The following is an 18313-nucleotide window of genomic DNA, read 5'->3' as shown; positions in this document are numbered from 1 at the left end:
GGACAGAGAGAGAAAGGTGCTTTGGAGCAAATGACCACTATCTTCAAGACCCTGACTTTGAGCCGTCGCGGCAGGATTGGCCGCGACGTTGCGATCCAACACAGCCGAACTTGACGATGTGAGCTCCAATTCGGCGTACTCTGCAACAGAAGCTTCCAGATGATAATCAGAAGTGCTCGCGTCCAAGTGGCTTTCTGACCGAGCTGTGGCCGCGCTCGAGCTCCCAGGATCTAGAGATGTGGCAGCATAGGGATCTTGGTACTCGCGCACGATTTGATCCGTGTTATCCACGATCTGAACACTGTGAGCACGCACACTTGAGGAAGACCTAAGAAAGCTGTCGACCCTAGCTTACAGTCGTTACGGATTGCCCGCCAGATTGGCCTCGTTCCCCTTCAACGGCAAGCAAAGCAGCGCTATCCTCGCTGGACAATTGTAGCGCTCTGGACGGATGGAACGACGCTTTCAGACCCCAGCGGCACTCATCACCGCGAGCTTGACAACTCCGGCATCGTGGCTGAGCTCCATCGCCTAGGAAAAATGAACCAAAAAACACGCACGAGAACTGGGATAGAACGCACACTTCCGCCTTCTGCGCCGGCAGCATAGGCTTCAGCTTGCAACATTAGCATTATGAAGGCAATGATGACGTAGTTTCGATCTTACCAACCCAATCGAGACCTTGTTCGACTGGCTTGCGCAACGATCTCTGAGTCACCTGCCATTGAGGCAATATGTCAGAAATTATCGAGGTGATCGTAGAGAAGGTGGGTAAGCCCTGGAGCGCTTTCACTTGCCCTGACGCCAGGGTCTCAACGATACCAAGCACTTTACCGAGGTTGGGCCGTGTCAGAAGCAAGCCGAAGCACCCGACATCCCGAATAGGAAAGCACGCACGAAAATGATCGCACATCGCCTCCCCTAAGCGCTATCTAGCCAGACATAGGCCAAACCCAGCATGTAGTTTTAGAGAAAAACGTGCAGTCCAATCTCCATCCGACGGATGATCAAAGACCTGGCGCTTGCGGTTACACCTGTATGAACGGCCCTAGTGCATACAAGGAACCATCTGCTCGGCGGTGTAGTTTGGTATGTAGATACATAATGTTATCAACATTGGGTTTAATATACTTGGTGCCGCTAGAAAGCTATAAAGACGCTCAGGTACGATCACCAAGCTGGGTATTGAACTTGCTTCGTCACACCTTTTACCCCCCAACTTTTACACAGCCTTATTCGCTATGACCAAACAACGAGTTTTTCGACTGCCCCAGCGCACTTCCATCCAAGACCTTCAGGTCAGCGAAGAGGACGTGCCGGAACCCTCCGCTCAAGAAGTCTTGATCCGAATCAAGAACGTAGCTCTCAACTTCCGCGACTTTGCTGTTTCCACCGGAAAGTACCCTTTCCCAGTGAAATACAATGTGGTGCCTTGCTCTGATCTTTCTGGAGAGGTTGTACGTGTGGGCAGCCACGTCGAGGACTTCGCCGAGGGAGACAAGGTGATTGCATCCTTTGACTTGAAGACCTTGTACGGTGCTATGCCGGATTGGCACCATAGCTTGGGTGGTTGTTACGATGGAGTTCTTCGGGAATTTATTACATTGCCTAGCTCGGCACTCGTCAGGGTACCTTCAACTACTAAGCTTAGCTTCGCTCAGCTCTCGGCTCTGGTCTGTACAGGAACCACCGCGTGGAATGCGCTTTACGGCAACGTTCCGTTGAAGCCTGGTCAGACAGTGCTCTTTCTCGGTAAGGGTTCTTTTTTATAGATTAATCATAAGAGCTACCGCTGATTACATTTGTAGGCACTGGTGGTGTTTCGATCACTGGGCTTATCTTGGCTAGGGCTGCAGGCGCTGTCACGATCATCACTTCTTCCTCAGACGACAAGCTCGCGCACGTTCAAAGAACGTACGGTGCCGACTATACCATCAATTACAAATCGACTCCTGCTTGGTCTCAGGAGGTGCTCAAGATCACCAATGGCCACGGTGCAGATTTCATTCTCGAGAACGGTGGAGCTGGAACGATCGGTCAAAGCATTGATGCAGTGGCTTACGGCGGAAACATTGCTGTAATAGGGTTCCTTGCCTCCTGTCCCCAGGAGAAGATGCCTGACGTGGCAGCGCTTGCCCTATCGAAGGGTGCAATCGTCCGCGGCATCATGGTTGGATCTAAGCAACAGCTGGAAGATGTCACACGCTTCGTGACTTCCAAGAACCTCAATGTGCCCGTAGAGAAGGTGTTTGGCTTCGGGAGGGATGAGGTCGTTTCTGCATTTGAGTATTTGGTATCAGGTCAACACATCGGCAAGGTGTGCATTGCTGTAAACTAAGGTAGCTACCCTTGAGGCGACAGTCCAGCAGCAATCTGTTTCCCTCTGGCCTCGTCTAGAAGATTCGCTATGTCCTTGTCAACCAGGTCGAATTCTCTTTCAACGAGACCCTTGCGCTCCTCTGACCTCGGCTCAAAGACAGCAACAAATGGTTTTGGGCCGGACACAAACCCAGTTGTAAACATTTCTTCCGATACGTTGATCCTTGCGCCATCTTTAGAGCGTATGTTGAACGCCCAAAGCAGCCTTGCCATCGCTATGGCTAGAGAGTTTCGTGCAATGAAGCGTCCAGGGCAAACTCTCCGGCCGTATCCAAAGTTGGCAGGCTGCGTCTTTTCGATCCATCGTTCAGGCCGGAACACTTCTGGTGAGTCATATGTGCGGGAGTTCTGGCGCATGGCGGCGAACACGGGAACTACAACTGAACCCTTGGGTATCAGATAACCTTTGTAAAAGTCCTCCTGGGTCGTGGCATGCGGAATCCCAGCTGGCACAATGTGCCGCCATCTAAAGTTTTCCTCTACCACAGCCTGAAGATACGGCAGGTTGTGAAGATCTTCGAATCCAGGAAGACGATTAGTACCGACGACTTCGTCGAGCTCTTTTTGCGCGGCGGAAATCCAATCCGGGTAGGCTACGCACGCCAGGATGAAGATCTGCAGTTGAATTTGTGTAGTTTCGACGCCAGCATCACACAGGATACCAAGGTCCCATGCTATCTCTGTCGGAGCGAGATCTTTTGCCTCCTTTGACTTGTTGAATTCCTTGGCCCAGTTCCATCCCTTGCGCTTAAGCGCGTCTTGCATGTTGGCCATGTGGAGATTTTCCCACATCTGGTACCACGCCTCAGCCGTTTTCTTCCATGGCGTCAATGGTGCTGGGAGGCGGTTGAGAGACGGGAAGAGATCGACTATCCACGCGCCCACCTGACCGGCAATAGTGAAGTTCTTAAGACACTCGTGACTGGTCTGAAGTTGCCATTCGTCGCCGGTGATGATGCGCATGCCGAAGGTGATGGAATATACGATGCTCGCCGCAAAACGCTCAAACTCCTTGGGGAAGTCGTCCGATTGAAGAAGGTTCTTCAAGAGCTGTTTGCTCTCTAGGTCCTGGATTGCCGTGTAACAGGCTGACGCACGCGGGCTGAGCACAGGAGCTTCTAGTCGTTGGTGCAAGAGAAAGTCACTATCGGATGGTTTGAACATTATGTGCTTGCTCTTGCACGTCAACTCTTGTGCCATGACCTTGGAATATATCAGGTCGCTATCACAGCTGTCGGCAGAGCGGACTCGTGACTTACCATGCGTGGCCGACTACTGTAGATCATTGCCTTCTTGTCGAGCAGATCTTTGGCCACCTCGTGGTCTCCAATCAATATCACATTCGTGCCGCCGAAATTGAGATACACAAGAGGACCATACTGTTCCACCCATCTCTGGTATGTAACCCAGACTGCTTCTTTGGGAGCCTGGTGTAAGTTGCCGAGAATGGGCACACGAGGCGGTCCCGGAGGTAAATTGGAGTCCTGTCGTCTACGAAGCCAGAGGTACAATATTGCCAGCAGACTTACGACGAATAGGACTGTTGGTGATAATGTGGCCATCGTGACTAGGTTGGAGTGGTCTATGTCCAGGAATTCCAGGCATGAGGGAAGACGTTGTTTATCAGAAGATGCGACACAAGGCGATAACAGGGCATGTTTCGAGCTTTCGGTGCCTCATCTCATGCGAGCTTCGATACATAGGTACGTCCCGCTCCCTGAATTTGAGTGGGGAGGACCACGGCCCGTCCCTTGTCACAGCCAATGGCAGTGCGCGGGGCTGCTGGGTTAATACGAGCGTACCCAGGTAGCGTCGTGTAGGATTGCGGCACAGCTTGAGCCATCAAATCATGAAAGCTCATGAGACGCTTCTGCAGGACTTTCGGCAAGTAGGAAACGATCCTATAGTCGTGTGTGGAAGAAAGGGTAGTTGTGGAGGTATGTAATGGCGATAAGTGGCTAGCGAAAGACAATTACTTCGTGTGATGGTTCCAAACATCAAGGCAACTCCTGCCCCGCCCTCCCGTCCATCTCATATCTCGCCCTCTCTTGTTCCAACTCAGTACGCCCATCTGACGGTGCTTCATGCGCGTAGTACTCCGTGTTCGGGCCCTTCCCACCCGCCTGAGTCTGTTGCATTGAGGTGTTCCTAGATGGTTCTTGTGCCAGACCCCTGCCCTGTAGTGCTCTTCTCTTCTTGCGCTCGCGGAGGAAGAGCCAAGCGAGCAACGCAATGATGATTATAGCAGCAGTTGCGCCGACGCCGATGCCTGCTCCTGCGCCTGCCGATATACCACCGCTCGACGATACATCAGATTGATCTGTGGTATTGGTTGCTGTTGGAGACGGCGCGCTGGTGGGTGTAGAGGCCGCTGCACTACCGTCCGAGGACGCGGGTGTACTTTGTGAATTGGTTGAGGTTGTCGCCTCTGATACTGCGACGCCTTGTGAGGCAGTGGCCGTACCCAAGCTGGCTAGTATACCTGAGCTATCGACCTTCCACCACATTGGCGTCTTTGTCGCGTCGGAATCCTTGTCTTGTGCGTCGCTTACTTTGCCTGCAGAGTTAGGGGTACGAAGTCAGTATGTGTCTCACATGCACTTCGTAGAGGCAAGACTTACCTGTCAGCGGGTTGACATAGCGCAGTTGAGATAGCCCGTCTGTGCAACAGCGATCATTCCCATAACACACGACGTTCTCTCCGCATGATATGAGTCCTATCCCTTGCCAATCTTGTTCTAGAAAGTCCTCTTAGTAGTGTTCTGTATGAAGACTTAGACTGTATGGACTCACCGGGAAACAAGTCACTACAGCCCGTCCAGTTCTTATCGGCGCAATATTGCCGGCCAATGTTTCCTGATCTTGTACATAGCAAGTTGCTGCCGCAACTTTCGCTCCATAAGCAACAATTGTTCGTGCCTTTGCCACATGAGACTAATTCATCGCTAGTCGGATTGTTAGATTGGAAAGTCTCGCCTATGAGAAGCGCACGTTAGCAATAGACAGAAGGGCCTATGATGGCAAGACTCTTTTGGTTCCGGAAGTACGGATGCATACGCACCATCGCGTGAGTAGCAATCGGCCCAAACGCCTACTGCCAAAGTGAAGAATATCACCCGCTGTAGAAGGCACACACGCATCGCAACGTATAAGGGAGTTAGACGACGAGGACGGCAAGGAGAGGAATGACGAAGGAAGGCGAATGGACTCGTCAGGTAGTTAATTAAATAAGACATACCGATGTAGGCAAGCCGTGCTACAGCCCTACGCAGGGCGTAATTGTAAGATTCGGAAAAGCGCTTAGGTTTGGCCCCCAGATCCATTTACCCACCCAAGTAGAATCGTCTAATTTGGGATTCAGCCATGCTGATCTGTGCCAACAATAAGACGATGCCGTGCCGGAAATAAAGGTGTTCCCTGAGTGTATCGCGCCACGGCATAAGAGACTCGGGTGGCATGAAGTCCCGGGTGCGCAATGAGAAGTGCGCTGTTGTGGCGCGTCAGAAGGGCAGATGACTCCAAATTAGCCAATTATTCGTCCTGATCGTACAAGCCACCCAATAGAATAAGATCGTACGGGCCGTCCAATAGAATAAGACAAGTAAATGAAATGGTACCGATAGAAATCTGACGTGAGAACATACATGATCATCCATGCGCAGCTTAAAATCTTATCTTTTCCGACAACGTTCGTGGCCAACACTGTATAAGGCGATAGGAGACGTATGGACCTCTCGAAAGACGTGATTCAGATGCCGGAATGTATATATCACCGCACCCGATATAAGACTGAGCATCAGCAGGGGTGGCCAAGATTCGTGTCGCATTTTGCATTTTGCTGCATGCACACTACTAACTTAGCATGCATATAGGTTCTCAAATGGTTTATACTTCAACCTCAGATATTTGTATAATGCGACACGAGTAGCGGCCACCACTGTTGGTATTCCAAGGCGGGTGGCAGTGGGAGTGTATTACGCGAAAGGGCTTCGCATCTGTCAAGGAATAACACAAGTAGAGAATCTGCCATGTGGTTACAGTCCCATCAGAAGGCTAAGTCGGTGTTTTAGATGCTTCCGAGTTATTCTGTATCAGTTGTGCAACATGTAAGACGCACAAGGAGAGAAGGAGCTATGGACCAGTGGGAGCCAGTCAGCGTGTGGCTGAATAATCCGACAAACGTCATATTTCGTTTGGCCCGAGTTCCCGAACTTTCATTCACGAAGCTACATACCTCGCCATTGCGACCACACCACCCTACCCACCAAACATACCATCCACACCTATACAAAAGATGGCCTCAAGCACAATCCCACGTTCTGCCATGCGCAGCCTATCCCGTGCGACACCGTCTCTACGCTCCGCAACACCGCGCATCGCCACGAGATGTCTGCACCAGCAATCATCGCCCATCACAGCCTCGAGACTGCAACGTAGACCAACAGCACAGCCATGGAGCCAAAGAGTAGTAGCTCCATCAGCGACAGTCGCGCGACGGACCATGTTCATCCAAACCGAGCCAACGCCCAACGCCGATGTACGCACTCCCTCCAACCCCAACCCCACCCCATACTAACTCCCTCAGGCCCTAAAGTTCAACCCCAACCAGCGCGTCCTCCCCGAAACAATCTCCTCACCCTTCCTCGAGTACCTGAACCCACGCTCCACACTCGCGCCACCGCACCCCTCCCCGCTCGCCGCGCAACTCCTCAACATCGACGGCGTAACCAGCGTCTTCTTCGGCGCGGATTACATCACCGTAACCAAAGACACATCCACGCCCTGGTCGCACGTAAAGCCCGAAGTTTTCGCCCTCATCAACGAATACATGACGTCCGGCCAACCCATCGTCAACACCGTCGCCTCCAAACCCGGCGAGCAAGGCCAAGGCGGCCAAGAAGCCGATTCATTGGCCTACGACGAAAATGACGACGAAGTCATCGGCATGATCAAAGAGTTGCTAGATACCCGCGTCCGCCCCGCGATCCAGGAAGACGGCGGCGACATTGAGTTCCGCGGCTTCAACGACGGACAAGTCATGTTGAAGCTGAGGGGCGCGTGCCGGACCTGCGATTCCAGTACCGTGACCCTCAAGAACGGGATTGAGAGCATGTTGATGCATTATATTGAGGAGGTCAAGGGGGTTCAGCAGGTGCTGGACCAGGAGGAGGAGATTGCGTTGCAGGAGTTTGCCAAGTTCGAGGAGAAGCTTCGGCAGCAGAAGGGGCCTGAGGCGACGAAGGGGACTGTGGGGAAGGGAAGTCTTGATTATGTGGAGTAGGCTAAGACTGGGGGTGTTGAGAGAGGATAGGACATTGACCATGTGATACCAATGCATTCATTCTGCTGTTGTTCGGCGTCTGCGATGGGACGTGTAGTGTGAAGTTGCAGCCAAGTCTAGACTTTTGCAAACGGTGCGGTATATCCATCGGAACACGCACTTGACCACTCATTCCAGTATCATGACATCATATCATAGGATTCAGTATATAAGAGTAGCGTTTCGCAAGTAACCAAGTATACTACAGAAAAAAAAAAAACAACAAAAAGAAACAGTAATCATGCAATGACAACCGATCAACGTTAAATGGGTATCCAGAACGTACCAATGCTGTTGCGTCAAAGGAAGAAACCAGAGAATGAAAAGGACAACGCCACTCATATGCTCACAACATAGCGTAAAGTCTTTCCACAACCGTTCGTAATCTAAATGCAACCACCTCCTCTTTCACATGCAAAACCCCCGCTTCATCCTTCATCATTCATGTGCTCTGACAACGGCCGTAAATCATTGTAAATCTCAATGTAACATCCAAGTGCGTGATTCCAAGATCGTCGTTATAATCATCGAATACAATGTAGGTCGTAGGCAAAGTTGTCGTCGTCCACATCTCGCATCAAATCATTCTTCCAAGAGCAAATTCGAAACCGCATCCAGCGCTTCACCCATGGAGCCCCAGAAGCTGCGTCGGGGAGGCGACCGGATGATAGTGATAACCTTCCGCTTGGGCGATGACGGCTCTTCGGTAATGAGAGTGTCGACGGTATCGCGTAGTATTTTGGAGTATTCTTCGTGAATCTCTCGGGATAGATCTTCTTCCTCGACGAGCGTCATACAGCTATCTAGCATCCCGAACTCTTTCGCTGTGTCATTGTTATCGTGAACCTCATCATCTTCCGGTAGCGCCTCGCTCTTTGCGCCGAAATCCGACCAGACAGATTTCGCAAGATCGTCATGATGGTAGCTCTTGTCCAGCTCCTCGCGCATACTCTGGCGGACGGACCTCATCTGCTTGCGCAAATCGTTGATGATGTCGGTTTGAATGCGGTTCAGTGTTTTGAACTCGTCCATGCGCGTCTTGAGGTCGTAGATGTACTTTTGCACGCCCGCGATGTAGTTGCCTACTTGCGAAACATAAGCTTCGTGGTGCAACGTTTTGGCTTCAAGTTGGTGTTGCTCACCCTCTGCTTGTGTGATGATGGCGAGTTCCTGACTTGAGTCGGGGGTGGGCTTGTCGTCGTGTGTCGCTTCGGTTTGGGAGCCGCTGGGCGAGGAGAGGTGCGTGGTCATGGCTTCGAATTGTCCGACGATGTACTCCATTTGCTCTTCGTCGGGGTGGTGTGTCTGGATGAGGTTCTCGAAGTGCGCGATGCACGATGAGAGCGCATTCTGTACGGGCGATGAGGATGTCTCCGAGTCGTCGTCCCATGGTGTCGGTGAGGCAGGGAGTTCAGTGTTGTTTCGACGTAGTATGCGTGAGCTATCAGGAGTGTAGGGATAGCGCGGTTCGCCTTGGGTACGCGAATGCGACGAATCGTCATAGTATGGTCGCGTAGGTGTGTACGGCGCTGGCTCAGTAAGTCGTGAGCTGGGCTTCGGTCGCGGTCCTGTCGCAGGTGTGTTCAACCCGAAGCTATCTGTGACCCAAGAAGGATGGTCAGGCGACCTACTGGCCTCTTTCAGCCAGCGCTGCTCGGTCGCGATAGGATATCGTGGAGGAGAGGTGCCGTAGATGTTGAAGTAGTCTGCCTTGTCTTCGAGTTCCGGAGGGGTCCATGGCCGGTCTAGGGTGCGAGGAATGTCCATTGCGCTTTCGTGGCCGCGCGATGGCCACATCCTCCTCTTGGCTTCCAAAACAATGCGCGTGCAGTCCAAAGGCTCTCAAGGGTAGGAATACAGCTCCAACAGCGATGCGCTCTGGTGTTGAAGAGAGCGGACACCTGCGTAAGCGCGGCAGACGGGAGAAGGCTGGTCACCGCCTGTGACGTGCGTGCATCGCCGAGGCCTGCGGAGATCTAGTGCGCCAAGGAATTTGCTATCGATAACATTTTGTAGCCCCTCCGATTGGCCCGAGAATCATCAATTCTGGCTTCAATACACATAACGAGGACTGTATTTCACAGGTTCTTCTGTTTTCACCGCTTATCAGACGCTTAATAGACACATATCTCACTCTATACAAAGATGGCGTCACAGGTATGTCCATGACTCCACACATGGCTGGCTACAGAACTGAGCGCATGACCACTTAGCTAGGCGTTCAGCCATCGCTTGACACCATTCGAGAGGTATTGGCTGCAGCAGTCAAGTCGCCCAACCCACCGAACCTCGTGCCCGTTTTCTCCTCGATACCCGCCGAGTTCTTGACCCCGTCAAGCATATACCTGAAGATATCCGCAAAGTGAGTGTGACTCATTTCATGCGATGTGGACTGGAGGGGTTGGGTCACGTCGGAGAAACGCTGTGAGAATCGACTGTCAGAAGCGGGAGGGGTTGGATCGATTGCGCACATGCTAATCGTAGGGTCAGATCCAAGTCAAGACTATCCTTCCTATTCGAGAGTGCTGCGACAACCGAGACCATAGGACGGTATAGCTTCATTGGCGCAGGTCGGTACTTGAACAAACTTCCGGCATACACAGCTGACAAGCTTCAGACCCTCGCAAAGTCATCAAGACCGGCCCGGGCCATGGCGAAGAAACCGATCCACTACCCCTCCTCGAAAAGGAACTCGCAAAGAGCCGCGTCGCGACCGTACCCTCGATACAACTACCTCCTATGACCGGCGGCGCGGTGGGATACGTTGGCTATGATTGCGTCAAATACTTCGAGCCCAAGACACGGCGAGATGACATGAAGGATGTGCTGGGTGTACCAGAGAGCTTCTTCATGCTCTTCGATACCCTGGTGGCTCTGGACCATTTCGCGCAGGTCGTAAAGGTCATAACGTACGTCAAGGTCCCAGACAGCATGGACGACCTAGAACAAGCGTACGAGGAAGCGAAGAGTACACTAAAGAGGTATATGACGATACTCAAGGACAAGGACATCCCGCTACCGGAACAAGGGCCTATACAGCTAGGCCATCAGTACACATCCAACATTGGCCAGGAGGGGTACGAGAACCACGTCAAGACATTGAAGAAGCACATTGGCGTTGGCGACATCATCCAGGCAGTACCTTCGCAACGGTTTGCAAGACCGACTTCATTGCACCCCTTCAACGTGTACCGGAACCTCCGCAACGTCAACCCCTCACCGTACCTCTTCTTCGTCGACTGTGACGATTTTCAGATAGTGGGGGCAAGTCCCGAGCTGCTGGTAAAAGAGGAGCAGGGTCGCATCATCACGCACCCCATTGCCGGCACAGTGAAGCGGGGCAAGACACTGCAAGAAGATGCAGCACTCGCAGACGAATTGTCCAACTCGCTCAAGGACCGGGCCGAACATGTGGGTTGCCTGACATCAAAGTGCATGCAGCGACGTTGGAAGCTTACATTGTGCTGTACAGGTTATGTTGGTCGACTTGGCTCGCAATGACGTCAATCGCGTGTGCGACCCACTTTCGACACGAGTTGACAAGCTAATGGTTGTCCAAAAGGTGAGCAGCGTTCCGTCCGAACCGTGATTACCGTGGATCATGCGATGAGCTACCGTGCGATGATATCAAGCGAGCGCTATGATATCAAACTGAGGGCTATGCTAACTGCAATCAAAACCAGTTTTCCCACGTGCAGCACCTGGTCTCGGAGGTGTCCGGGGTGCTGCGACCTGGCAAGACACGATTCGACGCGTTCCGCTCTATCTTCCCAGCTGGTAGGTAGCGCGTTGAAAAAGTTGGAAATGTCGCTAACCGGCAACAGGCACGGTGAGCGGTGCGCCCAAGGTCCGTGCTATGGAGCTCATTGCTGAGCTGGAGCGGGAAAAACGCGGTGTATATGCTGGCGCGGTGGGATACTTTGGCTACGGCAGTATTGATGGCGACAAGGAGATTGAAGGTGCCATGGACGTGAGTAGTCTTGCCTTGTTCCAGGTTGACAGGAGGCTGATTTTTGCAGACATGCATTGCGCTAAGGACCATGCTTGTCAAAGATGGCATCGCGTATCTCCAAGCAGGGGTAAGTTTAACGAATTCCCTGCTTTAGCTGCAAGACACGAGGCTAATGATTGGCTGCAGGGCGGCATAGTTTTCGACTCGGACCCCTACGATGAGTGGATGGAGACGATCAATAAGTTGGGTGAGCTTAATTATTCCTTTTGTCGTCTTCCCCGAGTCAAACGCACAGAGCTGACCGCTGTTTGGTAGGCGCGAACACGCACTGCATCACCTCAGCTGAAGAGAAGCATCTGGCCGAGCAGCAGGAGGCGGGCGAAGGGGACAGAGACGGGTCGGCGCCGAAGCTGGAGGGCGATGCAGAGGCGCGGATTACTCTTGCGGCTTGATGCTGCGGCTTGATAGACTGCGACATGCGCCACAGGTGGTATTTGCCGTAGGGTGGGTGGGTGATTGGCAGCTGTTGGCCCGGTGAAGAGCGATCTATGGGCCTGGATCTCATCCAGCCCCCCTGCACTCGTGGGGAAGCGAGATTCGTGGGTTCTTGGTAGCTTTGTGAAACGGAAATGAAAGGGCGGGTAAGCACCAAGCGGCAGCCGCTATCTCGACGTCACGACGACTGGTAGTGCTTGAATGCACACAAGATTTGATTAATTTGGTAGCCCGTCACACCAGCGCGAAGGCCGATTGTGCGCAGCGGCGGTCGAGTTCGGGCAGGATGCTGTGTGAAAGCGTGACTGTGGAGCTGGAAGGCATGACGAAGGTGACGGAGCGGATACCATAGTCGAGCGAGTCGCGACGAGAAAGCTGGTTCGACATGTGAGTTGTACATGCAGCTTCGGATATCGGCCCTGGGGTGTGGTTGGCGTGGCTACATCATAAGGTAGGAGCGCTGGGCGCATTGGCCAATGGGCGCGCAGGGGACCGGTCGTGCATTCCGAGTTTCCCTGCTCTGGCGGCGATCGTGGAGTCTCTGTGCCTGGGCTTGGCTGCTGCTCCCTGCTCGCGCTAGTTCCGCTACTGACGCGCCAACCCGTCACCCAGCCCGTTGCAGCCTCCTGTTTGCGCGCAACTTCACTAACCAGCCACGGCCCAGCCCCGACTGTTTGTGTTCTTACGATATAAACCCGCTCGAGCTGCCCTCTCTTCCAATTCCTCATCCAGCATCCTCAACCTCAGCACCTCTCAACTCACCTTGACTCACCCTCACTTCGATACCTAGTATCCTACTTCAATATCCTCTCCACCAAAAACTCTCTCCACCACCCACAGTCAAGATGAGGTCTTACGCCGTTCTCGCTGCCACCTTCGCCGGTGCTGCTCTTGCCCAGGACATGCCCATGCCCAGCGGTGAATGCGCCGTAAGTGTCCCCACTGCCATTGACTATCCCGGCCAATGCTAACCGTCGCTTAGAACCTGTGCATCAACAACATGGCCACCATTGCCCAGACCGAGTTCCAGTGCGAGAGCTCCGACATCAGCTGCTTCTGCACCCAGTCCAACTGGGCTTACGGTATCCGCGACTGCACCCGCCAGGCCTGCGACGCCGACCAGTCTGCTTCCGCCGTTCAGTGGGCCTACGCTCGCTGCGCTGGTGTCGCTGCCACTGGCTCTGGCACCCCCGCTGCTCTTCCCATCTTGACCTCAGCCGTCGCTAGTGCCACCGCTGTCCAGTCTGATGGCTCAGCTGTCACCTCCGTCATCACCTCCGTCGTCAGCGAGGCTTCCAGCGCTGCCTCCAGCGCCGCCTCTGGCCTCGAGAGCGTCACCTCTTCCATCGCCTCTGAGGTTAGCTCTGCTATCAGCTCTGCTAGCGGTGCTCTCGCTTCCGCCAGCTCAAGCATTGCCTCCGAGCTTGCTTCCATCACCGAGTCCGCCGGCAGCGCTGCTTCGTCCGCTACCGACTCCGCTGGCTCTGCCCTTGCCTCTGCCACCGACGCTGCTGGCTCCGCTGCCTCCTCCGTCGTTGATGGCGCCGCTGCCAAGGCCACTGGCATGCCCATCCTCGCTGGTGCCGGTATCGCCGCATGGCTCCTCCTCTAAGCGTCTCACCTTCACGTCACAACCAAGGTCCTCGCTCGATGGAGTAATGTGTATAATGACTGGTAGCATCGGGTCGGTAATGCGAGGCGGGCTTTGGATACGTGGATGCATGGCGCAGCTTTCTCTTCTTTCCTAACGAACACTCACGCGAAGGCATAATGATAATGACGGATTCATTGTGCCTGGGCGGTCTTTTATGACTGCGATTGATACCCCGACATGGGAAATGGATGGGCCATTAGCATTGGCTCCTGTAGATAGTAACTCAATGATAATCTCTCACGACATATCTCTTTCCACTTTGACTGTGTTGACACTTACTGATCTTTGTCCTCTTTGCCTCCTCATGTCACCACCTTCGGAACAACTGTGTAGCCAACTGTGTCCTGCCGTGAAGCATTCGCCATGACCACGTTGCCCAAACCCACATCGCGTTGAGCTACACAGCTCATGCCAAGCATACGTGGCACACCGTCACAGCAGCAATTGGCGCAAGTCACGCAATGACCACAATGGCAAGTAAACAAGTCGACAAGTAACTCAGTCGCGCAACTCAAGACATGAAGTCAAAGACATGAAGTCAACTTAACCTCCAGCCTTACCCTCCACTTTTATCCTTTTCCGCCCCAGCAGATCCCCAGCATCAGCCCCAGCCCTGTGGGGGCACCTTTCTTCTCCCAGCGCTCCGCGGCCCCATATATGAGTGGTTTGTGCGTCTGTCGTGCTTACAATTCCACATTATTCCAGCAACTACTTCTTTTTCTGGAAGTGCTGACGCGTATGTACCGGCCGGATGCAGATCGTGTGTATCAGATTCGGGGTGATCAGGAGGGTGTTGTGGGGACTACGGGTAAGGCAGGGACCATGTGTTTACGAGACTGTTGCAGAACGTTGCGGAACGGTGTCAGTGCATAGGCGGGCGGGTGTGGATGCGGGTACTGGGTTGAGGTCCGCGGAAGATGGTGATGACGATGGTGGTGGGATGGGTAGGCTGGTGGGAGGGATGGTGGGAGGGATGGCCGAGGGATGGTGCGTGGGTGGCTGGCTGGGCATGGGCGGTGGGAGGAGCCGCGGGCTTCCGGTGGACATGAGCGCGATGGTACGCGTTATTTCGCGTGAACATGTGGTAGGGGTTGCTGTATCTTTTAGCGAGTAAGTAGTTTTGCTATTGCTAGTCTCTATGTATGGTGTTCTCCGGTTGATGTGATGATCAGCTAAGGTCGTTTCAGCCTCGTTGTTGCGGGGATGCCTTGTTCCTGCCTTGTGAGCAATGCGCTCAACAAAGTCTTATCAGACGTATACAGCATGCACCTTGTCTTCTGTCGTGTTTCAAGTGCTGAAGACTCGCATGCTGTGCCACAGAATTTATGGTCTTACAGGCGCTAGTGGTACTGCTGGACGTTGAATACACCATCTGCGTCCAATCCATGGATAGCTGTTCTCCTCCCTAACGACCTTCTGCGAACCCGTACAAGTACCGACTATTATGCATAGAGATTCAAGGGTTCTATCGGCTTTAATGAAGAACGCGTACGTTGTCGTACTGCGCAGCATTGTTGTGTCTTGACAAACGTGTAGAAGGCGAAGTATCTCGTGGCGCGTATGCTAACATATGCTATTGTAGCAGTGGCTTTGAGCAGATCAGCATTGAATATACTTACCTTGTTCACGAAGGCGGTCTTGAGCAAAAATCATAAGGTTATGTCAAGCTGCAGTTGACAGCGCGGACGTTCTGGATACATCTGGTTGCCTACACCAAAGCATGAAAGAAGGGGATTGCTCATCGGAGCAAGCACTACACCACCTTATCTACGGAACCAACAAGTATTATCTCATGAATAAAAGCTCTACTCCTTCTGCTTTCATCTCAGGGCTGATATTGCGCGAACCGCACGGAAATTCACTACCACCTGGGCAGAGACACACAATCATGACAGCCGAAATCGAGAAGAACCATGCAAAGGCAGGGACACGACAAGATGCACACGTGGCTATGCCCAAGAACATTATCATCACAGAACCAGATAAGGATGCTATCGGCGATATAGTTATTGAGAAGAAGTTTGAAAAGCTCACATTCGAGCCAGCGGCCAGCAGCGATAGTTCCAGACCTGGTTCTACGCATAATTCACAGACTATGATCCAAAGCACACCCACCGCAATAGAGGAGCTGGAGGCGCGTTCCACGAGTAATCCGCACCTTAATCTATAAGCCCCTAAAAGTGTACCTCTTCCAGTTCCTCCACCAATCATTCGCCCGATCTTGTTAGACAACTACAATGCGACGCGGCGACCGCTTGGTTCTCAGCTTCCAAAGGCCCGGTGGTATGGGGATGTTGTTCTTCATTGGGCCCCATCGTTCATCAACCGCCTGAGCATTGGATGCTTCATCGACTGGGAAATCCGAATGAGTGTGCCGTCAGGCAGACAAGGGACATGTGGAACGGGGTATCGGAGGAGATGGTGCAAGAGATGACGGGAATGAGTACGAGGCGTACAAGCACGCGATCATGGAAATGCGTACACATGGCGGTTCCTGTCGGAATTGTGGGCAGGGGTGTGAGAGCCCATTTTGTGGATAGGCTATGTTGGAGCTCGAGCATGTGCGAGGTTTCTATCGGTTAGAACGTGTTGAGTAGCATTAGTGGTGATGGGAATGCGATGGGTCTTTGTAACGATAATGCAAGAGATCCAGTCCCTCTGGTAGTGCACCAATTAACATCGATAGTGATATGGCATTCCAACATCACGAATGAGAATGGCAAGTCGATGAGATCAAGAAAAGTCAATTGCATCGCGGGCCTGTTTGGCACTCCGCGTCATCTATATACCCAAATAACGCCATGGAACAAAGGAAACTCGTTAACCCGACAGACTAACTGCCAGTCTACCACTTCAACTTCTTGTCCTTGCCGATGAACTCATCAATGATATCCAAGTAGTACTCCTTGAGGTCCTCGACCTTAGGCACCTCATCGCTCTTGCTGTAGAGGTCATACGGGTTGAACGCCTTAACGGCATCCAGCATGCGCTCATCCTTGCCGTTCATCATCCACTTGTACGCACCACCCGTGTGCCACGGGTAGAAAGAGTGATACCTGATCATCGCAAGGCCCTCATCAGGGATACTGCTCTGCTCCTTCATGATATGGTAGAGGTACTCGTCGTGGCCCCAGCTCAACATGACATTATCCATACCGCAGCCCGGCGTGTAGATGCCGTGCTCGGTGCTGTAGATCTCGTCCTTGTAGTCTGGATTGTTCTTGAAGGTGTCCGGGTAGATGATCTTGAGGGAGTAGGCGCAGCCGACGGGGAATGTGTCGCCGACTACGTCCCATTGGCCCTGCGCGTCGAAGAAGAAGAGGAGCTTGCCGAGGTCGTGGATCAGGCCGACGAGCTGGAACCAGCGTGGCTTGCCGTCGCGGCGGATGGCTTCGGCGGATTGGAGGAGGTGCTCGATTTGCGAGAGCGAGGTGTCTGGGTCGGATTCGTCGATGAGCGTGTTGAGCTTCTCCATGGCTTCCCAGATGGTCATCTCGGCGCGTGTCTTGCTGTGGAAGGCGTTGCGCGCTTTGAGGTTGTAGGCGACGGTTTGCTTCTCGTGTTGCTCGCGGTAGAAGTTCTTGACGCGGTCGCATGCTTCTTCATATTGGCGGAATTGCGTCTTGTCCTTTTCGGCATCGAACTCGGATTGCTCGTAGATGTCCTTTTCCTTTTGGGTTGCGGTGCCGTTCTTGACCTTCATGGCGGCCTTGAGCACGTTGACGTCGTCGATGGCGTCGGAAGTCGCCTCGAGGGCAAGACCATCGCGGTGGTCGTTGAAGTTCTCAGCCACGTTGGGCGTCTCGAAGATGGCGCCGGGTGCCATGGTGTGAAAGGTAGTTGATAACGAAGAGGGGTATCTTAGAAGTATGCAAAGTACAACGAAGCGCTAGGCTATGATACGATGTTTGAAGAGGTAGATGAAGATTGAAGTTGTGTGATAGATGTCTGAATACCGACAAGACGAGAGGAGTACTTATCCTTTCCGTACCTCGATACGACGCAGCATGGTATTGCCAGAACTAGCAAACATCATCACTTCCGAAGTAAGCCCAGCCTGAATTCCTGGAGTCAGATTTCTCATCGTCTCCATCTTTGAGATCCACTCGTGGAGGTCACTCCGCACTACGTAGGGCCGTCGTAGGCTCGAACAAAGATAAGTCTGCACCATGAGGCAATTCTCCCCGTTTTGGGAATCTGCCGTTGAGCAATCGGAGCGAGATCTGGGGTTCTGGAAAGGCGGCTAAGGGTCCAGTTTGGCATTCCGCCCGTAGTGGTTGGTTAGTTGCGTTAGATCTGCCGTGGTTCGGTGGGCATGCATCGTGCGCGTCTCTATGGGGTTGAAGGGTGCAACTTTCGCCGCTCGTGTCTCGGAACGGCAATTCTCGCCGCCCCAACAGCCGATGGATTTTTCACCTCGTCGTGAACACTCGGAAGGCTGCAGTAGCCCAGAAAACGTGCTGCACTATGACGCCCCAGCTGGCTCCAACTCCAGCCCCTCCAAGCACGTGAC

The 18313-nt window shown here is 53.1% G+C and overlaps 7 protein-coding genes across 7 annotated transcripts; 4 read left to right on the top strand and 3 right to left on the bottom strand.

Moving 5' to 3' along the window:
* Window positions 1-1241: 1241 nt before the first annotated feature.
* Window positions 1242-2338, top strand: J4E85_011181 (uncharacterized protein; the record flags this gene model as incomplete). Its single annotated transcript, XM_051475384.1, has 2 exons — window positions 1242-1752; window positions 1809-2338. 2 exons carry the CDS (start codon window positions 1242-1244, stop codon window positions 2336-2338), a joined length of 1041 nt encoding a protein of 346 aa, XP_051320831.1.
* Window positions 2339-2343: 5 nt separating this feature from the next.
* J4E85_011180 (uncharacterized protein) lies at window positions 2344-3941 on the bottom strand (the record flags this gene model as incomplete). The annotated part of the gene is made up of 2 exons (XM_051475383.1): window positions 2344-3582; window positions 3639-3941. The coding sequence occupies 2 exons, from the start codon at window positions 3939-3941 to the stop codon at window positions 2344-2346; spliced, it is 1542 nt and encodes a 513-aa protein (XP_051320830.1).
* Window positions 3942-6673: 2732 nt separating this feature from the next.
* Window positions 6674-7660, top strand: J4E85_011179 (uncharacterized protein; the record flags this gene model as incomplete). Its single annotated transcript, XM_051475382.1, has 2 exons — window positions 6674-6916; window positions 6965-7660. 2 exons carry the CDS (start codon window positions 6674-6676, stop codon window positions 7658-7660), a joined length of 939 nt encoding a protein of 312 aa, XP_051320829.1.
* Window positions 7661-8281: 621 nt separating this feature from the next.
* J4E85_011178 (uncharacterized protein) lies at window positions 8282-9466 on the bottom strand (the record flags this gene model as incomplete). Its single annotated transcript, XM_051475381.1, has 1 exon — window positions 8282-9466. One exon carries the CDS (start codon window positions 9464-9466, stop codon window positions 8282-8284), a length of 1185 nt encoding a protein of 394 aa, XP_051320828.1.
* Window positions 9467-9844: 378 nt separating this feature from the next.
* TRP2 (anthranilate synthase component 1) lies at window positions 9845-12103 on the top strand (the record flags this gene model as incomplete). The annotated part of the gene is made up of 10 exons (XM_051475380.1): window positions 9845-9856; window positions 9913-10061; window positions 10190-10269; window positions 10317-11110; window positions 11172-11261; window positions 11383-11476; window positions 11524-11669; window positions 11719-11778; window positions 11838-11898; window positions 11967-12103. The coding sequence occupies 10 exons, from the start codon at window positions 9845-9847 to the stop codon at window positions 12101-12103; spliced, it is 1623 nt and encodes a 540-aa protein (XP_051320827.1).
* An 888-nt stretch (window positions 12104-12991) lies between these two features.
* Window positions 12992-13758, top strand: J4E85_011176 (uncharacterized protein; the record flags this gene model as incomplete). Its single annotated transcript, XM_051475379.1, has 2 exons — window positions 12992-13075; window positions 13129-13758. 2 exons carry the CDS (start codon window positions 12992-12994, stop codon window positions 13756-13758), a joined length of 714 nt encoding a protein of 237 aa, XP_051320826.1.
* A 2887-nt stretch (window positions 13759-16645) lies between these two features.
* J4E85_011175 (uncharacterized protein) lies at window positions 16646-17626 on the bottom strand (the record flags this gene model as incomplete). Its single annotated transcript, XM_051475378.1, has 1 exon — window positions 16646-17626. The coding sequence occupies one exon, from the start codon at window positions 17624-17626 to the stop codon at window positions 16646-16648; it is 981 nt and encodes a 326-aa protein (XP_051320825.1).
* Between the last annotated feature and the right edge of the window lie 687 nt (window positions 17627-18313).

Source organism: Alternaria conjuncta (assembly GCF_024043145.1).
Source record: "Alternaria conjuncta strain BMP 0040 chromosome Unknown scaffold_31, whole genome shotgun sequence".
NCBI lineage: Eukaryota > Fungi > Ascomycota > Dothideomycetes > Pleosporales > Pleosporaceae > Alternaria > Alternaria conjuncta.
Note: the sequence above shows the minus strand (reverse complement) of the source record. Positions and strands in the feature narration are given on the sequence as shown.